Source organism: Nicotiana sylvestris, chromosome 8, assembly GCF_000393655.2.
Source record: "Nicotiana sylvestris chromosome 8, ASM39365v2, whole genome shotgun sequence".
NCBI lineage: Eukaryota > Viridiplantae > Streptophyta > Magnoliopsida > Solanales > Solanaceae > Nicotiana > Nicotiana sylvestris.
Window position 1 is genome coordinate 212,516,331 of NC_091064.1, and position 22,320 is coordinate 212,538,650.

At 36.9% G+C, this 22,320-nt stretch overlaps 1 protein-coding gene across 1 annotated transcript; it reads right to left on the reverse strand.

Annotated features, from left to right (window-relative positions):
- Positions 1-10,678: 10,678 nt before the first annotated feature.
- On the reverse strand, positions 10,679-15,894 carry LOC104220499 (RHOMBOID-like protein 2). The gene is made up of 5 exons (XM_009771380.2): positions 15,257-15,894; positions 12,856-13,019; positions 12,368-12,531; positions 11,808-12,058; positions 10,679-11,009 (listed from the first exon to the last, which is right to left on the reverse strand). The coding sequence occupies exons 1-5, from the start codon at positions 15,559-15,561 to the stop codon at positions 10,898-10,900; spliced, it is 996 nt and encodes a 331-aa protein (XP_009769682.1). The 5' UTR covers positions 15,562-15,894; the 3' UTR covers positions 10,679-10,897.
- Positions 15,895-22,320: the final 6,426 nt, after the last annotated feature.

Sequence of the window (22,320 nt, forward strand, 5' to 3'; positions counted from 1 at the left end):
GTAGAGGGTACTGTCTATGGCAGATTGCAAATATGCAATAGCCCTAGCTTGCTTGTAATAAAAGAGCTTAGTTTGTTGTAAACTTGTAGTAATAAAATAATCACACCTTTTGGTGTGTGTTTTGCAGGCATTACACAGTGTGTGTGTGTTTTCCTTATCAATTATAATGTTTCTGGTTTTTTCTCTACTGAAGTGATTTTACTTTTTGAAGCAAAAGTCTATCTGCCTGAAGGAAGATCACATGGAACCAAAACTTTTTTGATGTTTTTTTTTGACAAAAAACACTTTTCTACTGCTTAAAAAAAAAGTTACATAAATGAGTAAAACGCAGTACTATACTGCAAATTACTTTAACGGAAATTAGTTCGTTAAAGTAAAACGCAGTACCATAATGCGTTTTACTTTAAAAAAATTGTAATTCGCAGTATAATACTGCGTTCTACTTTAAAAAAAATTGTAATTCGCAGTATAATACTGCGTTTTACTTAAACGTATTACTATATTGCATTTTACTCTGGTTTTTGGCCCACCAATAATGAACTGACATAACAATAATTCAATACATAAAACGTAGTATTGTATTGCGTTTTACATTCGGACTTGCCTTATTTAAAGGCGATTCAATTTTATGAAAATTCATTCAATCTTCAAACTTACGTTCATACTTCTCTCTTCTTCTTATCAATCATTTTTTTTACAATGTCTGAAGTGGCAAAAATAAGGGTTTCACTATATTAGGAGGGTGAGATTGTGTTGGAGAATAACTCTATGAGGTATAGCTCACCTCCACAATGTCATGTTAAATTGCCGCTTACTATGGAGTACGATAAATTGGTATCGTTGTTACGTAAAAAAATGAATGAGAGGTGGCGTTCGGTTAACCTTAAAATAACCAGTAGATTTCCGTATTCAGTGACTCCGCAGGGGTTTGCTTATTATTCTGAGTTTAACATCGAAGATGATGAAACTCTTAGAGATTTTGTGCGGATTCCGGATGAATATAGGGAATTTGTTGTAATAAAATTATTGGAAATGTACGTCAAGGTGGAAGACGTTCCCAATAATGAGGGCGTGCATAGTAGGGATAACCCCCAGTCATCGGGTAGTTATTCTGGAGCAGTTTTTGCCGAACAGATTGCTGATGAAAGAGCTTGCCTTGATTTAAACTTGTCACCACCAGCGAATGAGCAACCGCAAAATAATTTTTCTACTTTATATAATCAACAAGACGACTGGTAAACTTCAATTCCGTGGGTGCTTTAGCGATGTTTATTTTATGTTTTAATTGGATTTGTATTAACACGCATATTTTTCATAGGGGGTACCGTCCGGATACAAATTTTACAAGTTATGACCCCGCCCCTAGTTGGAATATGTGTAGTTCTGGAGTATTGGACCACGGTGGTCCATCCGAGAGTCATCACCAACAAGCAAATATCCATCATGAAACGTCAAGACAGTACGACTTGTAAGTAAAGTGATATAGCTATATCTAAAGTATTTATCTAGTTGGGTATATTATCATTTTGTTATTTTTGTGCAGTGAAAACGAGATTCTTGAAGCTCCTAACCTCACACAGTTGCCCATAGACGACGTATTTACTCGTGATTTGGCAGATGCGCAGAGTCAGGAAGATGATAGTGATTGTGACAACAATGCGGATGAGTCTGGGGATGACACACCCTTCCATGATGAGGGTGATGAGGAGGAGGAAGTGAATGTTGAACCTGAGCTGACGAGGGAGCATGTTCCTCCACCTCCCGCTAGACCAAGAGTGTACGAGTCCCACGTGCCATTTCATGAGCGAAATATTCCCTACCTTGATAATTTGCCAAGCATGCCGAACGTGGATGCCCTCACAAGGGATGATGATGAATTTTGGTCAGCGATGTGGGATGAGTCTAGACCAGCTGTTCTGACAAAGGGCATGTATTTCCCTGATAAAGCTCGCTTAATTAGGGCTATAAAAATCTATAGTATAAGAGAGTGTCGTGAGATGACGGTAAGTGAGTCAACTACGGAGAAATACAAGGTTGTATGTCGTAGAGACTTTATGGGTTGTCACTGGATGTTGTGTGCCACCAAGAAGAAATAAGGTTTGTGGAAAGTGGATAAATTTATTAGCGAGCACAGATGTGAAATGGACACATACAATGAGAATCACTTCAACTTGGATGTGGACTTGATTTCTCTTGTCTTGATTCCATATTTGGAAGTGTCCATTAGGTTCAAGATTAAAGAGTGTATTACAGTCGTCCACCAGGAGTATGGTTGTACTATAACCAAAAGAAAGGCATATCTCGGTTGCAAACGTGCCTTTGAACTTATTTATGGCGACTGGGATAAGTCTTTTTCAAATCTGCCCAGGTACATGGCCGCACTGCAACACTTTAACCCCGGAACTGTTGTTGAATGGAGGCGTGAGCGGAGTCCGGACAGACCCGAATATATTTTCAACTATGTGTTCTGGTCATTTAAACCAGCAATTGATGGTTTTGTGCATTGTCGTCCTGTTATTTCCATAGACGGTACTCATGTCTATGGGTAGTATGATATTAAGCTTTTGATTGCAGTTGCAGTAGATGCCAACGGGCAAATATTTCCACTAGTTTTTGCCATATGTGCCAACGAAAGTGAAGAGACACAGACGTTTTTTTTGAACCACTTGAAGCAGCACGTTGTCAAACAGCGTTCAGGTATTTGTCTAATATCAGATCGTCATGGTGGTATTTTAAGTTCTGTATGTCACTTGCCTGAATGGCAGGAACCATATGCATACCACCGTTACTGTGTGTGTCACCTGAAGGCCAATTTCCAGAAGAAATATCCTGACAAGGCATTGCATGACTTAATGTGGATGGCTGCAACTGAGCACCAGCAGTGCAAATTCACGAGGCGCATGGAAGCGATCCAGCAATTAGAACCACGAGCCTATACTTGGTTGATGGGGCATGAGCTTTACATATGGACATTGCATGCTGATGGCGGAAGACGATGGGGAGCCCTCACTACAAACGTGTCGGAGTCATTCAACGGCTTGTTGAAGTCTGCCCGTGGACTGCCTGTCGCTGCCATGGTCCGCATGCCATTCAAACACAATGCGGAGAGGTTTGTTGAAAGGCATGCAGCTGCATCAGCATTGATGGACAGGGGTGTTCAATTTATGCCAATACCCATGAGAAGATTTGAAAGGTCCAGGAGGCAAGCACAGTGGCATTCATTTATTCAATACGATCATGAACGGGGTGTTTTTGAAGTTAAAACCGCTATCTGTGGACACCGTGGGAATAATCTACAGACGGTGAATGAAAATAGAAGGTTATGTTCATGTGGGAAATGGACCATCTACCACATGCCGTGCGCACATGCGTTGAAGTGCTTTCAACAAGTTGGATATGGGGCAACAAACTATATTGATAGGCAATACAGTGTTCCTGCATACATAGACACCTATAGTGGGAAGTTGCAACCATTAGGTGCTGAGCATTATTGGCCGCCGAAACCTTTTAAGATGGTATGTAACAAGGACTATTTGCGCAAGCTGCAAGTGCAAAAGAGAACGCGTATACGGAACCAAATGGATGTTGGTGACACCGTTTATGCGCGTAAATGTGGCATATGCTCGCAAACAGGACATGACCGTCGTAAATGTCCTTCAGGTGGTGTGCATGGCGGTGGTAATCCGGCTCCTGGTGCAAGTTCGTTGAATGTACCCAACTATCAAGGACACCCCTAGTCTTTTATTTTGGTATTGTTTTTTGTAATACGTGTTTGTACTTGTGTATGTTGAAATATATATCAAATAAAATTATGTTCCACAATTTGGAATGAGTGAAGAAAAAGCTGTTTAATTGTAGGAAAATGTAAATAAAATATTACTACAGCACAAACACAAACATAACAGGCCAACATAATAAAAATACATGAAATATGAAAAATACACTAAACACATACATGCCAATGTTTAGTCCCGGTTGCCATTTATTCTCCGCTCCAACCACTTAAATCGTTCTTCCATTCGTTCTTTTTCTTCTTCTACCTCTTTCAGTTTCGCCTTCACCTCCGCAAGTTCCTGTTTATATTTTTCTTTTTGTTCCTTTTGTGTTTCACAATTCCATTGTGCTTTCCATTTTTCTTCTCCCACCTCCTTCAGTTTCGCCCTCATTTCTACAATGGCATAAACACATATTATGAAGAAACTGCAGTTGTTCTCTGTAGCATTCCTGATAACATGGTTCATCAATCCATTCCTCAAAATCACAAATAGGTTCGTCGGGAACCTTGTATAACTGGTTCATACAGCATCAGTAGCGGTGTCCAACTTCACCATCGTCCCAACAATTTTGCATCGAGCATTCTTTTCCACAGTTGCACTTTGGTGGACGAAGAGGTTGAGCCATTTAATGAAATATTTGCTTTTAGTAAAAAAAAAACCTTACTTTTAATGAAATATTTGCTTTTACTAATTTTTGAGCACACAAAATAACTACAATGATGCCATTATTTATAGGCGAGACAAAATACATAAAGCGTGGTATAGTACTGCGTTTTATGGAGTTGTCTTGTCGTTCTGAAAAAGATGAAAATCATGTCAAAAAGCTGGTTTATTGCAGAAAAATTTAATACATAAAGCGTGGTATAGTACTGCATTTTATGGAGTTGTCTTGTCGTTCTAAAAAAGATGAAACCATGTGAAAAAAGCTAGTTTATTGCAGAAAAATTTAATACATAAAGCGTGGTATAGTACTGCGTTTTATGGAGTTGTCTTGTAGTTCTGAAAAAGATGAAAACCATGTCAAAAAAGCTGGTTTATTGCAAAAAAAATTAATACATAAAGCGTGGTATAGTACTGCATTTTATGGACTTGTCTTGTCGTTTTGAAAAAGATGAAAACCATGTCAAAAAAACTGGTTTATTGCAGAAAAATTTAATACATAAAGCATGGTATAGTACTGCGTTTTATGGAGTTGTCTTGTCGTTCTGAAAAATATGAAAACCATGTCAAAAAAACTGGTTTATTGCAGAAAAATTCAATACATAAAGCGTGGTATAGTACTGCGTTTTATGGAGTTATCTTGTCGTTCTGAAAAAGATGAAAACCATGTGAAAAAAGCTGGTTTTAGTTATCCTTTGTGCAGTGATGGTTTTAGTTCTACTGTTTGTTTTTGTGTTACGTTTGCAATGTTTGTGTTTCTTGTGTACTGTTTAAGTAAAACTGTTGTTCAAACGCAATTAAAATAAAAATGTTGTTAAAAGATAATTGTTATCATTATTTACATAATTCACTATTTACACAAACTAAAAACCTAAGTTAATCAGTGAGTCCCGCAACCTGTGTGCTTCAGTGCTGCTGCTGGCCTGAGTCGCATCCCCAGTCGCCCGGGTACACTATCTGGATCATCATCATCAAGTCGCCTTTTTATGTGAGGATGTGCAGCAGCATCGACACCACAGCTGGCAGGATCGGAAGAATAGGGCGTCGGGCCGTCAGCAACCTACAAAATAAGTACTAAACTTAGCAGGTGACAAAGTATATTTGTATTGTATGTGTTAAGTCAAAAAATATATTCCCACCGGGGTCTCGTCGTCCTCCTGATTATATGCATCCGTGGTGTCCTCATCAAAGCATGTAGTGACCTCAAAGATGGGCTGAGATGAAGCCTTCATAAAAACATTAAAAATTAATTAATGGCAGCTCATTAAGGAAAAGAAAACAAATTGAAATTTTAAAGTAATACAAACATACCTGCGCCTGTGATAGATCCGCATCAACTGTCGGGGATGAGGCATAACTCAACCTGCGCCCGCCATCCACGTCCCGGGTGGGCCGATCATCAGCTGTGGTAGATGGGCATGCAAAGTACTGGTATACATCCCCGTCGAATGTACCCGTGATTGATAATGCTCCTGACGGGGTGACATGCGATGCTGGCAGAGATAGCTGAAGGCTGTGCGGAGGCATGCTGCTGGAAGGCTCATCTTTCCGAGGTATATAACCCGGCTGATCATCTCCAAGCGCCAAAACACCAAAGTCTTCATCATGTCCCTCAACATGTGGGTCGACAGGTGCCTCAACGCCCCCTTGCTGGGGACCACCTCCTCGTCGTCCCCCGTGACCTCGTGGGGCACCTCTACCTCGTGGGGCACCCCTTCCTCGTGCCCTATCCCTGCCTCGTGGGACACCCCTACCCCGATGGTAGTCCTCTGGCGCCGCATACTGAGCCTCGTGGTCCAACCTCGTGGCAGCTCTCGCCTGAAACAGGGTCCGACGAGCCAACTGTGCCACCCGCCGGCCATAGTCAACGACTGTAGGGATGTCGGTATGTTGCTGCATCTCCTGTTCCAACTGGTAGAGGTGATGATGGCCAATAGCCTGTGAAATATTTAAAATATTAATTAAATAATGCTATATCACAATTATACGATATTAATAAGCCAAAAAACATACCAGTGCCTCGTGTCTCCCGGTGTATGGTCTGTAGCGCTCGCCAAGTACATGAATGGGGTTCCCGATAATCAGTTGGGTGTGACGGCGGTACCATGACGCATACATATGAATAGTGGCCTCCTGGGTAAATGTAGGTGCTGGCGGAATACGGTCAGCTCGGTGCTCCTCCCAAATAAGGATCTGCTGCTCTAGCCATCACATACATATATCGTCCAGCCTGGTACGATCATCCCGCTGATAGTGTATAGCCACCCATCCAGGATCCCTCGGTATAGGCTGGGGACGGTGAAACTGGCGAAGCACACGCTCTGTGGCATGATACTCAACCATATCGAAGAAGATCATCGGGACGGAGGTGCTCCAAAGCATTCGATCGACTGAGCAATAAAAGGGCAGCTGAGCTACCAACTCGTCGTTGTATGGCGTCCAGATGAACTGCCAAATAATAACATAAAAGTGAGTATGCGCAACACAACTCAATTTAAAACAAGTAAGTGTAGGTACATATCTACCTTTCCGTCCACCAGCATATCTAGCACATCCCTGATAAGGGGGAGATTATGATGAGCATCGGCCCTTCGGTAGTTCCCACGCCGGAGAATCCACCTAGAAGCTAGAGGGAGAAACGGATAAGCCTCACCAGGCGCAAGTGCTGGTAGAGGTGGCTATAACGGCATGATCCGCTGCCAGGCCCAAACCTAAGATGAAAGGTTGATGTAAAATTTATGAGTCATTTCGACCATATAGAACTCGGAGAAATGAACAGAGTATTCGAAAATGTTGTCACCTGTAGGAGGGGCAGAAAACCACATATGTCCACCGCTGGGCCCATGCTCTCCCGGCACATGCTCCTATACAGGTATACGAGAACAGCAGCACCCCAACTGTACTGGGGTAAACCATTAAGCTCCTTAAGATGATGGAGAAAGCGCATACTCACTTTACTCCCCGAAGTGTTCAGGAACAAGACACACCCGAAAAGCAGGAACAGCGCCAACCACGTGTACCTCTCAATATGGAGATCCTCCGTCTCGCCGGTAATGTCTGGGTGCAAAAACGCCATATGATCTCTGATGGCTGACAAAGCAACGCGACTGCCCCCAACGTCACCCTAAGGTCTATAACCAGTAAAATGCATTATCATATCCAAAAATTGTGCACGCGTCATGGATCTAATGTACTGGGGCAGTGCTACGGCCCGTCCATCTACGCGCAGCCCGTACAAAACCTGAACATCCTCCAGCGTGATGGTGGCCTCTCCAGTGGGCAAGTGAAAAGTGTGTGTCTCCGGTCGCCACCGCTCTACCAAGGCCGTGATGAGAAACCAATCAAGCTGCATCTGTCCAAGCTCAAAAATCGTATAGAAGCCCATAGCCTGTAGGCGCGCGACTACGCAGGCATGGAAAGGATGCTCCCCAATGAACTCCCACAAATCGTCAGGTCTCCTGGGGCGGAGAGGCTGCATCGATAGTTGTCCCTCCCATATAAAGGAGGACTTATGGTCGCCCTGCAACACTAGTAGCTGATCCTCGACAGGTCCAGGATGCGCACGCGGAGGAAAGTCCATGTCGTTTACTATAATTTCAACATATTTAGAATTGTGTGTGTTAGCTTAATAAATTAAATAATAAATTATGTTTAAAATTGGACTGAATAATTATGTATGGGTTCCAGGCTCGATATTTGAGGCCCGGTAGCACCGAGTTATCTTTAATTATTATGCGTGTTAATTTCAATATTTTTAGAATTGTGTGTGTTAGCTTAATAAATTAAATAATTAATTATGTTTAAAATTGGACTGAATAATTATGTATGGGTTCCAGGCTCGATATTTGAGGCCCGGTAGCACCGAGTTATCCTTAATTATTATGCGTGTCAATTTCAACATTTTTAGAATTGTGTGTGTTAGCTTAATAAATTAAATAATTAATTATGTTTAAAATTGGACTGAATAATTATGTATGGGTTTCAGGCTTGATATTTGAGGCCCGGTAGCACCGAGTTATCCTTAATTATTATGCGTGTTAATTTCAACATTTTTAGAATTGTGAGTGTTAGTTTAATAAATTAAATAATTAATTATGTTTAAAATTGGACTGATTAATTATGTATGGGTTCCAGGATCGATATTTGAGGCTCGGTAGCACCGAGTTATCCTTAATTATTATGCGTGTTAATTTCAACATTTTTAGAATTGTGTGTGTTAGCTTAATAAATAAAATAATTAATTATGTTTAAAATTGGGCTGAATAATTATGTATGGGTTCCAGGCTCGATATTTGAGGCCCGGTAGCACCGAGTTATCCTTAATTATTATGCGTGTTAATTTCAATATTTTTAGAATTGTGTGTGTTAGCTTAATAAATTAAATAATTAATTATGTTTAAAATTGGACTGAATAATTATGTATGGGTTCCAGGCTCGATATTTGAGTTAATGTTACAACATATATTAATTTGTTACTTTTGTAAGTTTATTGTTATAAATTAAATAATTAATTTTGTAAAGTGTAATTGGATAGAGTTTGCAGTTACTACATACTTAAACTACATAGACTCTACGCTAAAAGACTCTACATTTTACTACGCTAAAAGGCTCTATATTTTACAACACTAAAAGGCTCTATATTTTACTACGCTAAAAGGCTATTTATTTTACTACGCTAAAAGGTCAATATTACATATAAAAACAACTAACATAAAATACAAATATGAACAACAAAAAAAAATATTAATTTTTTAATAATACAAATAATTTATCAAATTTTAACAATTTTTTGTACCAAAGCTAATAAATCAATCCGGGTATAAATAAGATACAAATTTAAACACAAATATAACACAAATTAACATGGAAACACATTAAACAATACAAATATGCATGTACTATACGAGTTTCGACATAAACAAAATCGAAATACCTTGATTTAAGTTTTTTGAATTTGATTGAAATCGAATTTTTGCACCCGAAAGAAGGAATCCAAAACTTGTCTTGTATGTGGGACCTGCACTCCTTGCTCTTTAGGTGACGGGTGGGGCCGGAAAAAAAAATTAAGTTTGTCGCGGGGTGGGGGAGGGGGGACCAGCAGAATCGGAATTTTTAAAAGAGGGGGGCGTCGGTTCAGTGGTCCAAGGAAGAAGAAGGGGGTTTATTTTATTAAAGTTGTTCGCAGTATTATACTGTGAACAACTTTAATAAAATATAGTTGGGCCCAGATTTTCGTATAAAACACAGTATTATACTGTGAATTACAAAAAAAATTAAAGTAAAACGCAATATGGTATTGCGAATTACAAAAAAAAAATAAAGTAAAATGCAGTGTGGTACTGCATTTTACTTTAACGGACTAATTTCCGTTAAAGTAGTTCGCAGTATAGTACTGCGTTTTACTCATTTATGTAACTTTTTTTTTAAGCGGTAGAAAAGTGTTTTTCGTCCAAAAAACATCAAAAAAGTTTTGGACTCAAGATCATGTATTTGTTGCTCTCTTCATGTGTTTTGCAGTCTTGTCTGCAGTAATTTTAAAGCTAACTTAAAATCAGCATGTTTTTCAATAAATTCTCTAAATCAAGTGGCACTAAATTAAAAACATAAGTACATCAATATATCTATGTGAGAAAATCAATAGGTGAACTTGATTTACTTCTTATACGACAATAAATCTTGTGTAATTTCATGAGTGGGATCTAGCAGAGGCGGATCCAAGATTTAGAGTATGTGGGTTCAATTTTTAAGGTTTTTAGCATTGAACCTATTGTGTTTTTAAAGTTATGGGTCCGGACCTACCATTTGTTACAACTTCGATGGATTTTTACACATAAATGACATTGTCTAGCCGCTCTCAAAATAATAGCAAAAAAATTTATATTTTATATATATATATATATATATATATATACATTTTGCATGTAATATACAAAAATTATACAAATTTTATATATTTTTTCGGCTACCGAATGTAAATAATTTCTGGCACATGCTAAAAGTGATAATACTCCACATAAATTTATGTTCCGCAACGAAAGTACTGAGTTCAGATAATCCTGGGGGACATACTCTAGATCCGCCTTTGGAGTCTCGGGAGGGTAGTGTATCCAGGAGGACATATTCTAGATCCGCCTTTGAGGTCTCGGGTGGGTAGTGTATCCGCATATCTTACCCCTACCTTTGTCAGTAGATTTCTTCGTGTCATTGCCATTCATAGTTTGTCATTTGCTCAAACAAAATAATAAGGTGAAAGTTCTTGCTATCTTACCTAAAGATAAATGGAGATCCACTGCAAATAGTATACAGATTTACAAATATATTATAATATATCCACACAACAAAACCAGCAGTCACTATACATGTAAAAGTAACATATGAACAATATGTTTTAATTAGTCTAAGATGAATAAAGACAGACATAATGAGAAAAATCATAGCCGCAGAACAGAAGGGAAAATCTCTTAGTTATCACAGTTCCATCTTGATGTACGCAAACAGCTTAAATAACGACACCAATTGCAATGCTCGTTTGCCTTTACACCTCTAAATAGCATCACCAATCCCACTGTGAATCTGTAGAATTTGGAAGGAAAATAGAAAAACAAAAAACAATTAGGTGGATGATCAGACAAGCATGCGGCGGATTTGGACACATCACTATTTCTGGCCTATATTACGTTGCTTGGATCCTCCAAAAATGCCTTCTCATCCATGTCGGATCCTCCAGAATGAGTAGCTTCTGGATGATTAGACACGTACCCGGCAGTATTTTTGAAGGATCTGAGCAACCTAGAGCTTTTGTCAGAATATACGTGTATATAGTCCACGCGTTGAAGACGTAAAACATTTAGGTGTCACTTAAAAGGCATTAAAAGTAAAGTTTTGAAATGATAATGTGGAATAAACGATAAATAACCTGTACAACCGTTAAACTACAAGAATAGCGTAAAGTTGTTTAAATTGCCAGTGTGAACGGTATAAATCCTTCTACGATATATATTGCTGTAGACCCAAAAGAACATAACGGATATACAAGATTTATATAGCTTGACCCCGACTAGTTGATATAAGATTTATAGTGAGTCACCCATAGTTGCAGAGGAATAGTGTGTGACATGTTCTTAGTACTCATTGACTTAGAATTCTAAAATCTGTCTTTGTATGCAGACAATAGCATGCTCAACAACTTATCCTGATCAATGAATAATTTATCCCGAGCTAAAAAAAAATTTACTCACTACAAATTGGGACGGAGGGAGTAACATTTTTTGAGTGAAAAATTTCATAGGAAGCAGCAACAACAACTACGTAAATTAAGATGTTAGAATAAGGCAAATGTAGGATCGACCATAGGAGTGATAGAGAGCGTACCCAACAATCAACAAAATCGAGGCAATCAGTAGGAGAATATATTGGTAAACTTTGAACTTGGACTTGAGGCGAGCTTCAGCTGGAAGATGTTGCCTTTCGAGCCAACCAAACTGAGGCCGTAGTAGCAGAACAAAGCCAAGAAGAAAACCACTCATGAAACCTCCAATATGGGCATAGTTATCAACGTGAGGAAGAAGACCAACAGCTAAGTTAATCGCGATGATGATAATAAGAGTGAAAAGAGCTGCAGCCTGTAAAAATGAGGATGATTAGTAGAGGAATTAGGTATTTAGAATTTATTATAAATGAATCAAACAACCTCCTCAACTGGAGTAAGAACACACGAGGTGCTTAAAGAGCCAATATGAATAGCTTGGTTTTGCAATCACGGCTACAGACTTACATGTTATGATTAGAAAAAGATCAAACTTCAAGTGGAAGAAGAAAGCAAATAAAAAAAATGGATAAGGCAGCTCTTGAGATCTCCCCATGCCCCCATCCCCCCCCCCCCCCAAAAAAAAAAGATAAAAGAAAAGAACAACGGAATGGTAGAGTTATACCTTATTGGTATATATAGTCCAGTTAGTAAGCAGCTCTGATAACATAGCTCCAAGAAGTCCAAATAGAGCACCAGAAGCTCCAACAGAGATGCTGCGTTGAAGGAAAAGGCAAGAAAGAACGCTCCCACCAATTCCAGACAAAAGGTAGATAATCCCTACACGGACTGCATGTAACAGTAGATAATGGTGAGATATAGACAAGAAGCGGTATAGTAGGATTTTGATTAAATTCTAAGAAAAAAGGGCAGGATTTCTTCCTGAAAGAAGAAACAGAAAAATATTTGTAAAGAGCATGCAAGTAGAACATGTAATTTTAGAAAATGGCAATGGACCCCTAGATGTTAGATAACCGGGCACAATGTCAGGGGAAATAACCAGACAGACGGACAAAAATCTGAGTTTGTGATAGATAACACTAATGAATATAACCAATTTCTCCATCTCCATTGCCACAATTGTAGTAATCAAAATGATAATGAGAACCATACCAAATCCAAACTGCTGCTCAAGGCGAATCCCAATGAAAACCAGACTCAACATGTTGGCAAGCAAATGAACAACACCGGCATGTAACCAGATACAAGTGAAAAGTCTCCAGCCTTCATGCTCGTTCACTACTTTATTCCATTCTAGAGCTCCCAGTTTCTGTAGTCTGCACAATTACAGTGAACAATCAGTATGTAACAGTTCCTTAGTCTGACTTCCATTTTTTCCTTAATTTTTTTTCAAACAAGAGTGACATCAGAACTTGCAACATCACGTAGGAAGATTCACTCCTTTAATTCCAGAAGATTTAACACTGAATGAAACATGGAACAAAGATTTCAATAATAAATCCCAACCACCATAAAAGGTATCTTGCTATCTGTAATACACAGAAAAAGTTTATCCAATTAGTCTCTCAGTGAAGACAACATTCTTAACAGGGAACTAGTGCATTTTTCATCAAAGGTTAGTGTAAAATTTCTGCTGAAGCACTTCTACATGTGTCCTTATTTTTAAGTTTTAGTTATCGGATGAAAAAACTTCTCATCCATATTTTTATCTAGGGCTGTCAAATTTGGTCCCAGCCCAAATGACCCGCCCAAGGTTGGGCTAGTCATTGACCCGCCCATTTATTGACCTTAGTCTATCTTGACCCAACCCATCTCAATCCATTTAAAATTGGGCTGATTTTTAGCCCAAATTGATCCATGAGTAACTTTACCAAAATATCTTAGAAATAATTTTATTCTTTGTTTCATATGTTATATATGACCATAACAAAAGAAAAAAAGTCTTAATTAGTAATTATACAATTCATATGAAAACAACACATATTAACGGGTTGGGCTATGACCCAAATTTTAGACCATCTTGCCCCAACTCATCTTAGCCCATATAACTTTTGGATAGGTTATTTAACCCGCCCAATTATTGACTCAACCTGTTTTGACCAGTTCAAAATCGGCCCAACTCACCCATTTGACACCCCTATTTTTATCCATCTAACAATTGGTTTGCTGTCCAATATGCACTCCCCTCCCATGGAAATGAACAACAAGGCAGAGGGAGAGGGAGAGGGAGAATGATTCACAGTTTAGCAGCAAATGAACAAACTTTGGAATCTTCCGATTTGGTCTGATGGTCGGAAGAACTATCCCTTGCTAAAATTAACCTCAAATTTTGAAGTGGTGATTCTAAATCTGGAAAAACGGAAAACAGCCTCCCGAATCTATTTACCAACCTGACAGTTCACTAATAGATATCACAATTAACCTTTTTTTCCTCTTTCTTTATAACAAATTTATGTTGATGTCTCATTTATCAAAAAGTTACAGGAAACACAGCACTTAGTCCACATTTGTGTGGTACTATCATAGTCATTGCCATCAACGGAATTGAGCTTTTGACAATGTCCATTACCTCCCGCAAATAGATCTTCATGTAAGGTTGGTTTCATGAAGTCGAAAAAGTCCAACAAATACAGTAATAATAGAGATACTGTGTTTTCCGTGACCAAAGCAAACTTCAAGAAGGTACAGCTAATATATGCAGCTTTGACAATTGACATAATACAACAGGCAAGAGCATTAAGGGGGTTACAGCCAATCATAACATCGTAGATCTAGCAACAAGGTCATTTCACATTACGACGAAATAATCTTAGAATAATGCTAGAAGGCTACTACTAGAGTCAGCTGGGAGCTCTAGGAAGCAAATTTAGGGTGTTAAAGAGCATTCTTCAAGAGAGCTTTAGACATTAGCAGAATCAATGTTAGCGGTAAACTAGCAATTGCTGTCTCAAATTTTTCTTGGCCTCTTAACACACAATTTAAAACCTTGTAAACAATTAGATTGAAGAAAAAGCTCATAAACTCGCAGGACAAAAATTCTTAGTCAGACAAAAAAATACACAACAAAGGAACTGAATCAGGAATCAGGCACAAATTAACCAAGAAGATTAATGCTTTTACTGCCAAAAGTTTCCTTTTTGGAATCTACTTAAAAACTGGGGGAAAAAACGCAATTTTTTTTATAAAAGCCTAAACAATTTTACCCCAATAAATGTATTTAAAGCAAACCTCCCTTTAACTAGATCAAAGCAACAGTCTTTCAAGAACCAAAGTATAACAGAAATCAAGAATGCATCTCACTAAGCTAATACTACATCAAATTGGGAAGAACCTTCAAACTAGTCTAAGAGCGGTCCGGTGCAATAACTCCCGCTATGTGCGGGATCCGGGAAAGAGCCGGACCACAAAGGTCTATAGTACGCGGCCTTATCTTACCGGTCATATGACAACAACTTTACCGGTCCCTTCAAACCTTCAAACTAGTCTATAAATCAAAATTTTACACAAAAATTAGCTCAATTAAAAATAGGGGGAAAGAGAAAGGGAAAATTACGTGTTAGAAGAGGGTCCAAAAAGAGGATTTTCCTGAAGGGGTTGAAAAGAAAGCCTCCCAAGGAATCTTGCAACACATTTTCTGCCTCTGCTGTTAAAACTGTCACTAATATTACTTGGACAATTGTTAACAAACATGATTACAATAAACATGGCTACATTTGCAACCACAATCATTGGAACCAACCAAGATGTCCACTGTGATTCAGAATTCTCCACATAATAAGCTGATGTTGGTGGAGGATATAATGTCCCATTTCTTGATTTTGTTCCTCCTCCCCTCTCTAGATCTCTGTTACTCATCATTCTTAATTTCTTTCTTTGTTTTCCTCACTGTGTTGAACCAAAACTGAACAGATTCAAGAATTTATTGGATGTGTATATATAATTGGAGTGTGTGTGTGTAAGGGAAGAAGTAGCTTGGAAGCAGAGATGAAGAAGCCTTAAAAACTGAATATCAAGAATTGGGGAAGAATATAAGTAAAAAAAGGGAGGATTTTTAACTGCTGGGAAGTATCTTTCAGACGCGGTGAGCACATTTCTTTTAAAGGATTTGTTTGTTTTGCTTCTCTGTGTTATTTGAGTTTGGTAGGACATACGAGAAACTTACAGGAAATGTGGATATATCCCCAAAAGGTTAATAAATTTATGTGATTTTCCACTTTTTCCTTTTTCAAACAACCAAAAATGACTACCAATAGATGCTATAGGATGGATCTATACAGTGACACAACCCAGAAATTTATATTAGAAAATTTAAGAAATATTATACGCCCTCAGGTCCATAACAAGTGACCAATTTATTTTTTTATTTTGGTCCAAAATAAGTATTCATTTATATAATCAAGAAAAAATTCAATTTGTTTTTCCGAAATTACTCTTATGTACGTATCCCTAAAAAGTCATTTACTCCTCACATTTGAGAAAAGAAGTAAGTGCTACTATAACTATGGTGCAACATTTAATGAATGGTAGTTTAGTCACACTAACTATTTTCGTCTAGAATTTAGTATTTTCTCGATGGGTGTGTCCAAAGCAAATTGGTCACTTATTATGAACCGGAGGGAGTATAATTTTACAGTAATAATTTGATGTTATGATCTAAAGTAATTTTACACTTCTTTTAAGATTATATTGGTCGTTTGTACCAGGAGTTGGGGGTCAAAGGAGGGGAGAAGAAGCTATTTCGGTTGGCCAAGGCTAGAGAGAGGAAGGCTCGTGACTTGGATCGTGAGGTGCATCAAGGACGAGGAAGGTAGAGTATTGATGAAAGATGCCCAGATTAAGCGAAGATGGCAGGATTACTTCCATCGGCTTTATGAATGAAGAAGGAGACAGAGACATTGTGCTAGGAGAATTGGGTCACTCCGGGAGTCACCAAGACTTAAGGTATTGTAGGCGTATTAAGGCTGAGGAGGTCGTGGGAGCTATGTGCAAGATGAGTAGGGGCCGAGCGACCGGGCCAAACGAAATTCGGGTGGAATTTTGGAGGTGTGTGGGTAGAGCAGGCTTGGAGACAGACCCTGGCGATGGATGCGCTAACACACCATATTCAGGGGGAGGTGCCATGATGTATGTTGTTCGTTGATGATATAGTACTAATTGATGAGACACGAAGCTTTTGGAGACAGACCTTGAGGCTAAAGGTTTCAAGTTGAGTAGGACTAAGACAGAATATCTGGAGTGTAAATTAAACGATGAGTCGGGGGAAGTGGACATGGATGTGAGACTTGACTTACAAGTCATCCATAAGAGAGGAAGTATCAAGTACCTTGGGTCAATTATTCAGGGGATGGGGAGATAGACAAGGATATCACGCACCGTATATGAGTGGGGTGGATGAAATGGAGGTTAGCATCTGGAGTCCTGTGTGACAAGAAAGTGTCACCGAAACTCAAAGGCAGGTTCTATAGAGCAGTGGTTAGACCGGTCATGTTGTATGTAGCTGAGTGTTGGGCAGCCAAGAATTCCCATACCCAGAAGATGAAAGTGGAAGAAATGAGGATGTTGAGATGGATGTGCGGGCACACCAGGCTGGATAAGATTAGGAATGTAGATATTCTGGAGAAGGTGGTCGTGGCTCCCATAGACGACAAGATGCGGGAAGCGAGACTTCAATGGTTCGGGCACTTACGAAGGAGAAGCATAGATGCCCCGGTTAGGAGGTGTGAGCGGTTAGCATTGGCAGGTACGAGGAGAGGTAGAGGACGACCTAAGATGTATTGGGGTAAGGTGATCAGGCTGTTATTTCGGGGGCTGGCATGGCCTGTTGATGTTCATTGTGGGTTGTTAGTGGTTTATGTAGTTTCCTCACTATTTCCTATGATAGTATTGTTGTTTATTGTTATTGCTTTTACATCTATTTTTCTATTTTTTTACGATGTTGTTGCTATTTTTATAGCTTTTATTGATGTCTCTGATCTATTGTCTATTGTTTATTTTTCTTCTTGTCGAGCCGAGGGTCTTTCGGAAACAACCTTTGTACCCCTCCGGGGGTATGGGTAAGGTCTGCGTACACTCTACCTTGCCCAGACTCCACTTGTAAAATTTTACTGAATTGTTGTTGTTGTTGTTGTTTTTAAGATTATATTGGATCTATATGGCCTTGATCAGAGGTCTTGAGTTCGAATCTAGAAAATTGAAAAATCTTTGCCATGAAGGCTTTTCTTAAATAGGTTCTAGCAGTTCGAATCTGGATTAGTTCAGTCATTGGATGCCGGATACCATATGATTATAACAAAAAACAAATAAAGAGGTAGTTTTTAAGTGCAAATTAAATATATTTTTTATTAAACATTTAGATATGTTTATTCAAACATTTAGAGACAAAAACATGTAATTTTTATAGTTTAACTTTTTTAAAAGATTAAATTAGGTGACCATACAATATTTGGTCATCCGAAATTTTTTTATATCTCAACTTTTGTGAATTGCAATCCCCATGATTCTCTTTTTAGGTGAAGATCTTAAATTTCAGGGATTAATGAGGAAAAGATGGTTATATAACTTTGATCGTTAAAAAATATAAAAAGTTAAAAACTATGCGACTTTATAACAGATTGCTCTTTATTTGCTAAGAACACGATATGATAATGAATCTTATGATTCTAGTGATATTGATATTATTTTTTTCGTTCACTACAAGTTATGGTAAATAACTAATTCTTGAGCATATTTTAATAAATTATACTTTTATTAGCATCGTCCTATCATTAACAATTTTACAAGATTGTCAAACCTATGAGTTATTAAACCCTTTACCACATCAAGCGAGACATTAAAAAAACTCAAGTTAATTAAAAGATAAAGAAAAAGGTCATTAACTTAGAAATTTGACAAAGAAAGTTACTATTTTTGCAGTACGAAATTCAATCTTGACTTGGTTTTCCAATTTTCACATTTCAAAAATAGTTTTATTCTGCATTTAGTGGAAATCCCTTTCTGTTATCTCTTCTTGACATTTTACTTTATAAATACAAACACAACCACATGTTTATTGTTTGTATAAATGTGAAAATAAAGCTAAATAAGAGGTACATATTCCAGCAATTGGAAGGCTTTGACAGCTAAGTTCTACCTAAGATTGTTGAGTATTTGCTTTCAACACATATGTCATGTCATACCATATTTTGCTTTTGAATATGAACATGTTTATATTCAAGTTCTATTAAGTATTAATTTGTTTATTGTACCTTCATAGTTAATTTTGCTGGCAAATCTTTGTTCTTTTTCTTTTCCTTTGATGTTCTCGTCCAATAACACAAGGGATATGTGCAGTTGTGCACAACGTACAAGATTGGTGTTTTAGTGGATGATACAAAATATATAAATTTTGATTAAATATGTCTTTTCCAACCCGAAAGAAGCATTAAAGTAATTGGTAAAATTGTTGTCATGTGACCAGAAAATCACGGATTCGAGCCGTAAAAAATTGTACTAAGTGGGAATTGATCCATATTCCTAGTAGTAAGGTCATCTCCAACAGTTGCCTCCATTTTCTCCTCCAAAAATGGAGTAAAGTTACTCCAGTCATTACTCCATTTTTTGCTCCAAAAAAGAATATTCCATTTTATATTTTTCTCTCTTTTCAATAGTATATAATTATCTTTTATTTAAATTTTATTTTCTTATTTCTATTAAAGAATTTTATTTTCTTTTCTTTTTGACATTTATCACATATAAATAATAAATGCACGAAAATTAATTTATCAAAATTATAAATTAATATTATAAAGATGTTGCATAAATATAATTAGGTATATATAAAGAGATAAATTAAAAATGTTAAATAATAAAAATAATAATAAAGTAATAGGGAATAGTAATGGAGGAGATGAATAATCATCCTCCATTTTTGGGGAAAATATGCAGCAGCAGTGGAGCCAAATTTCTCCAAAACCTGAATGCATTATGGCAAAATGCAGCAGTGTTGAAGATGGCCTAATAACTAAACCTTCAACCAAGTGCATCATTCAACTTTCTTAGAGCATGAGTACTAACAGTTAAGATTATACCAAATTTAGAAAATATGTACATAAAATATCTAATTTTGTGGAAAGATTATGAATTCATGTGCCCATAAGTTTGCCTATAAATCCGCCCCTAAGGCTGCGTACAATAAACCCTTATGGTCCAGCTCTTCTCTGAACCCCTCGCATATCGAGAGCGTAATGCACCAGACTCTCTCTTTTTTTTTAATCTTTTTTTTTAATGTCTTTTCTAAACCATTAAAGAAAAGGATCAGCCGAGAAAGAGAGATAAGTACAATAGAATAAGAAAGACGTTTTAAAAAATTAAGAATGTTTTCTAAAAAAAATGTGAACATGGCTATTTAATTTGTACAGTACATATTAAACTTATATGTATATATATAGTCGAATAATCTAAACTACATATTTATATTGAATTTATTCTTACACTTTACGTTCATTGACTTAAAATTATCTTGCTAATGTTGTTAAATTGTGCTATATTACCCTTTCGTCACCTTCTTTTTTCACCTAACTCTAGTTATTATAATAAATGACCAATAACTTTGGTTCCTAACTTTAATAAGAATGTTCTGAACTTTGTTGACCTTACAAATCAATCACTTTTAAAAATTTATAAATTTTAAAACGTAACGATATAAGTAAGACATTTAAAGAAATGGATGTTTTGTCTATGTAGAATCCTCTAGTACTAAAAGCAAACATATTGAGATGAGCAATACATTTCTGTTGTAGCACCAAAGGATGTGGTGCAACGGATGAGGTTGCTCCTCCCTTAACCAGAGTTCTCGAGTTCGAGCCTTGGGTATGAAAAAATTCTTGGCAGGGAGCTCTTTCCCCCGAATGACCCTATCGGGCGTGAATTCGAATATAATCGGGGTTCAATGCGAGTACCGAACACCAAATGGGAAACAAAAAAAATTTGTTGCGTAATCCTTTTCCTAAAGGGGAAGGGATATACTATTGTTGGTTGATGGTTGAACTACTAGTATTTAACACAAACTTCTCTCGCTTAAAAAAAAGGGGGGAAAACGAGAAGAGAACAAGAAGATACAAGAGGAAAACATGTTAAATTTCTTTTTCGTCTAACTAAAAAGTCAAAAATTGGAGTTAGTTATAATTATTTTCAAACTTTACACCTTTTTAGTACATCCTTTATGAAATGATATTAATACTTATATAATACTTTTTTCTTTAAAAGTGCATTTTTGTACAAGCAATTCGGTATGACCTACCGAGTTTAGTATATGTATTTCTTTGTTGTAGTTTTCACTTTTATCTTGGATTGCCTTTTCAATTACTTAGCCAAAAATAAGGCAGATTGTAGTCGAGAAAGTTGGTATGATACCACTTTCATATTATTATTACTTCAATTTTTTTCCTAAATAAAATAAAAACAACCGTCTCACCCGATCTCTAATTTGATATGATTTCATTCCAATCACCAATAACCTATTCGTTTTATATTTTTACTAGTAAATTTACCCGCGCTTCGCACGGTCATAAAAAATATTTATCAACTTTACGTAATAATTTAAAATATATAAAAATAATAAAAATTAGGATCTTGTAATATTCTCAATATAAAAAATAGCGGAAACATCAATATAATGCGAGATAACTGGGATATAATTAGAAAAAATTTAATATGACAAATATCTCAAACTTCTATTTCACCACAAACATCTCAGATTCACGTAACGTAGATAGAGCTTTCAATTAGTAGTTAGTTACATTTTTGTAATTTTTAATTTTTCTTATTAGTATGAACCTTTATTATTGACACGAAATTCAAAATAATATGCTAGAGTTAGAATTTATCATATACATATACTGTCATCTTAACTAAAACTCACAATTAGCCTCTCCTCAAAGAGGTAACATCAGTAATGAAGTTCAAGTATCAATCTTTCTCACTGCAAATACTTAGCTTACGTTGCATGCTTACCCTTACGTATCATATTGGCTAGGTTGTTTATATCGAGGAATCTAGTGTATATCTTAATCGATGAATTTTTTTAACATTTATATGAACGAAAAATCAAATTAAAGTCAAAAAAATTAAAGGAATAACATAATTAGTGAATATAATCCCAAACAGATAAGTAAAGACAATACCCCAACCAAGTTCGAAAAACTGAAACATACCTTATTATAAAAAGAACTTTTACGTACAACCACAAAGGAAAGGCAACACCTTTCAGAAAAAATAATTTGTCAAAAAGAGAGGAAAGTTACATCTAGTAAAGCGCTAATTGGATGGTGTTGTTCGTCTCCGATTGCATCAGACCTACTGTTTGTATAATATGTATATCCAAGGCCTCAATAGATTTGTAACCCTTTGTTCAATTATAAAATGTGAATGTTTAGCATTCAATTTTTTTCACTATAAAAGGGTAGTATAGTAACGCCAATTCTTGAAACTGATATCGTACATTAAATAGTGGTATTTTAATAGCCATTTGTCATAACTGTAGGTAAATATAATTAAATTATGATGTAAATGTATGAATATGCTGATTTTTCAGCCAGAAAAAATGAGTTAAGATGGCAAAAATTTGAGAAAAAAGATAAA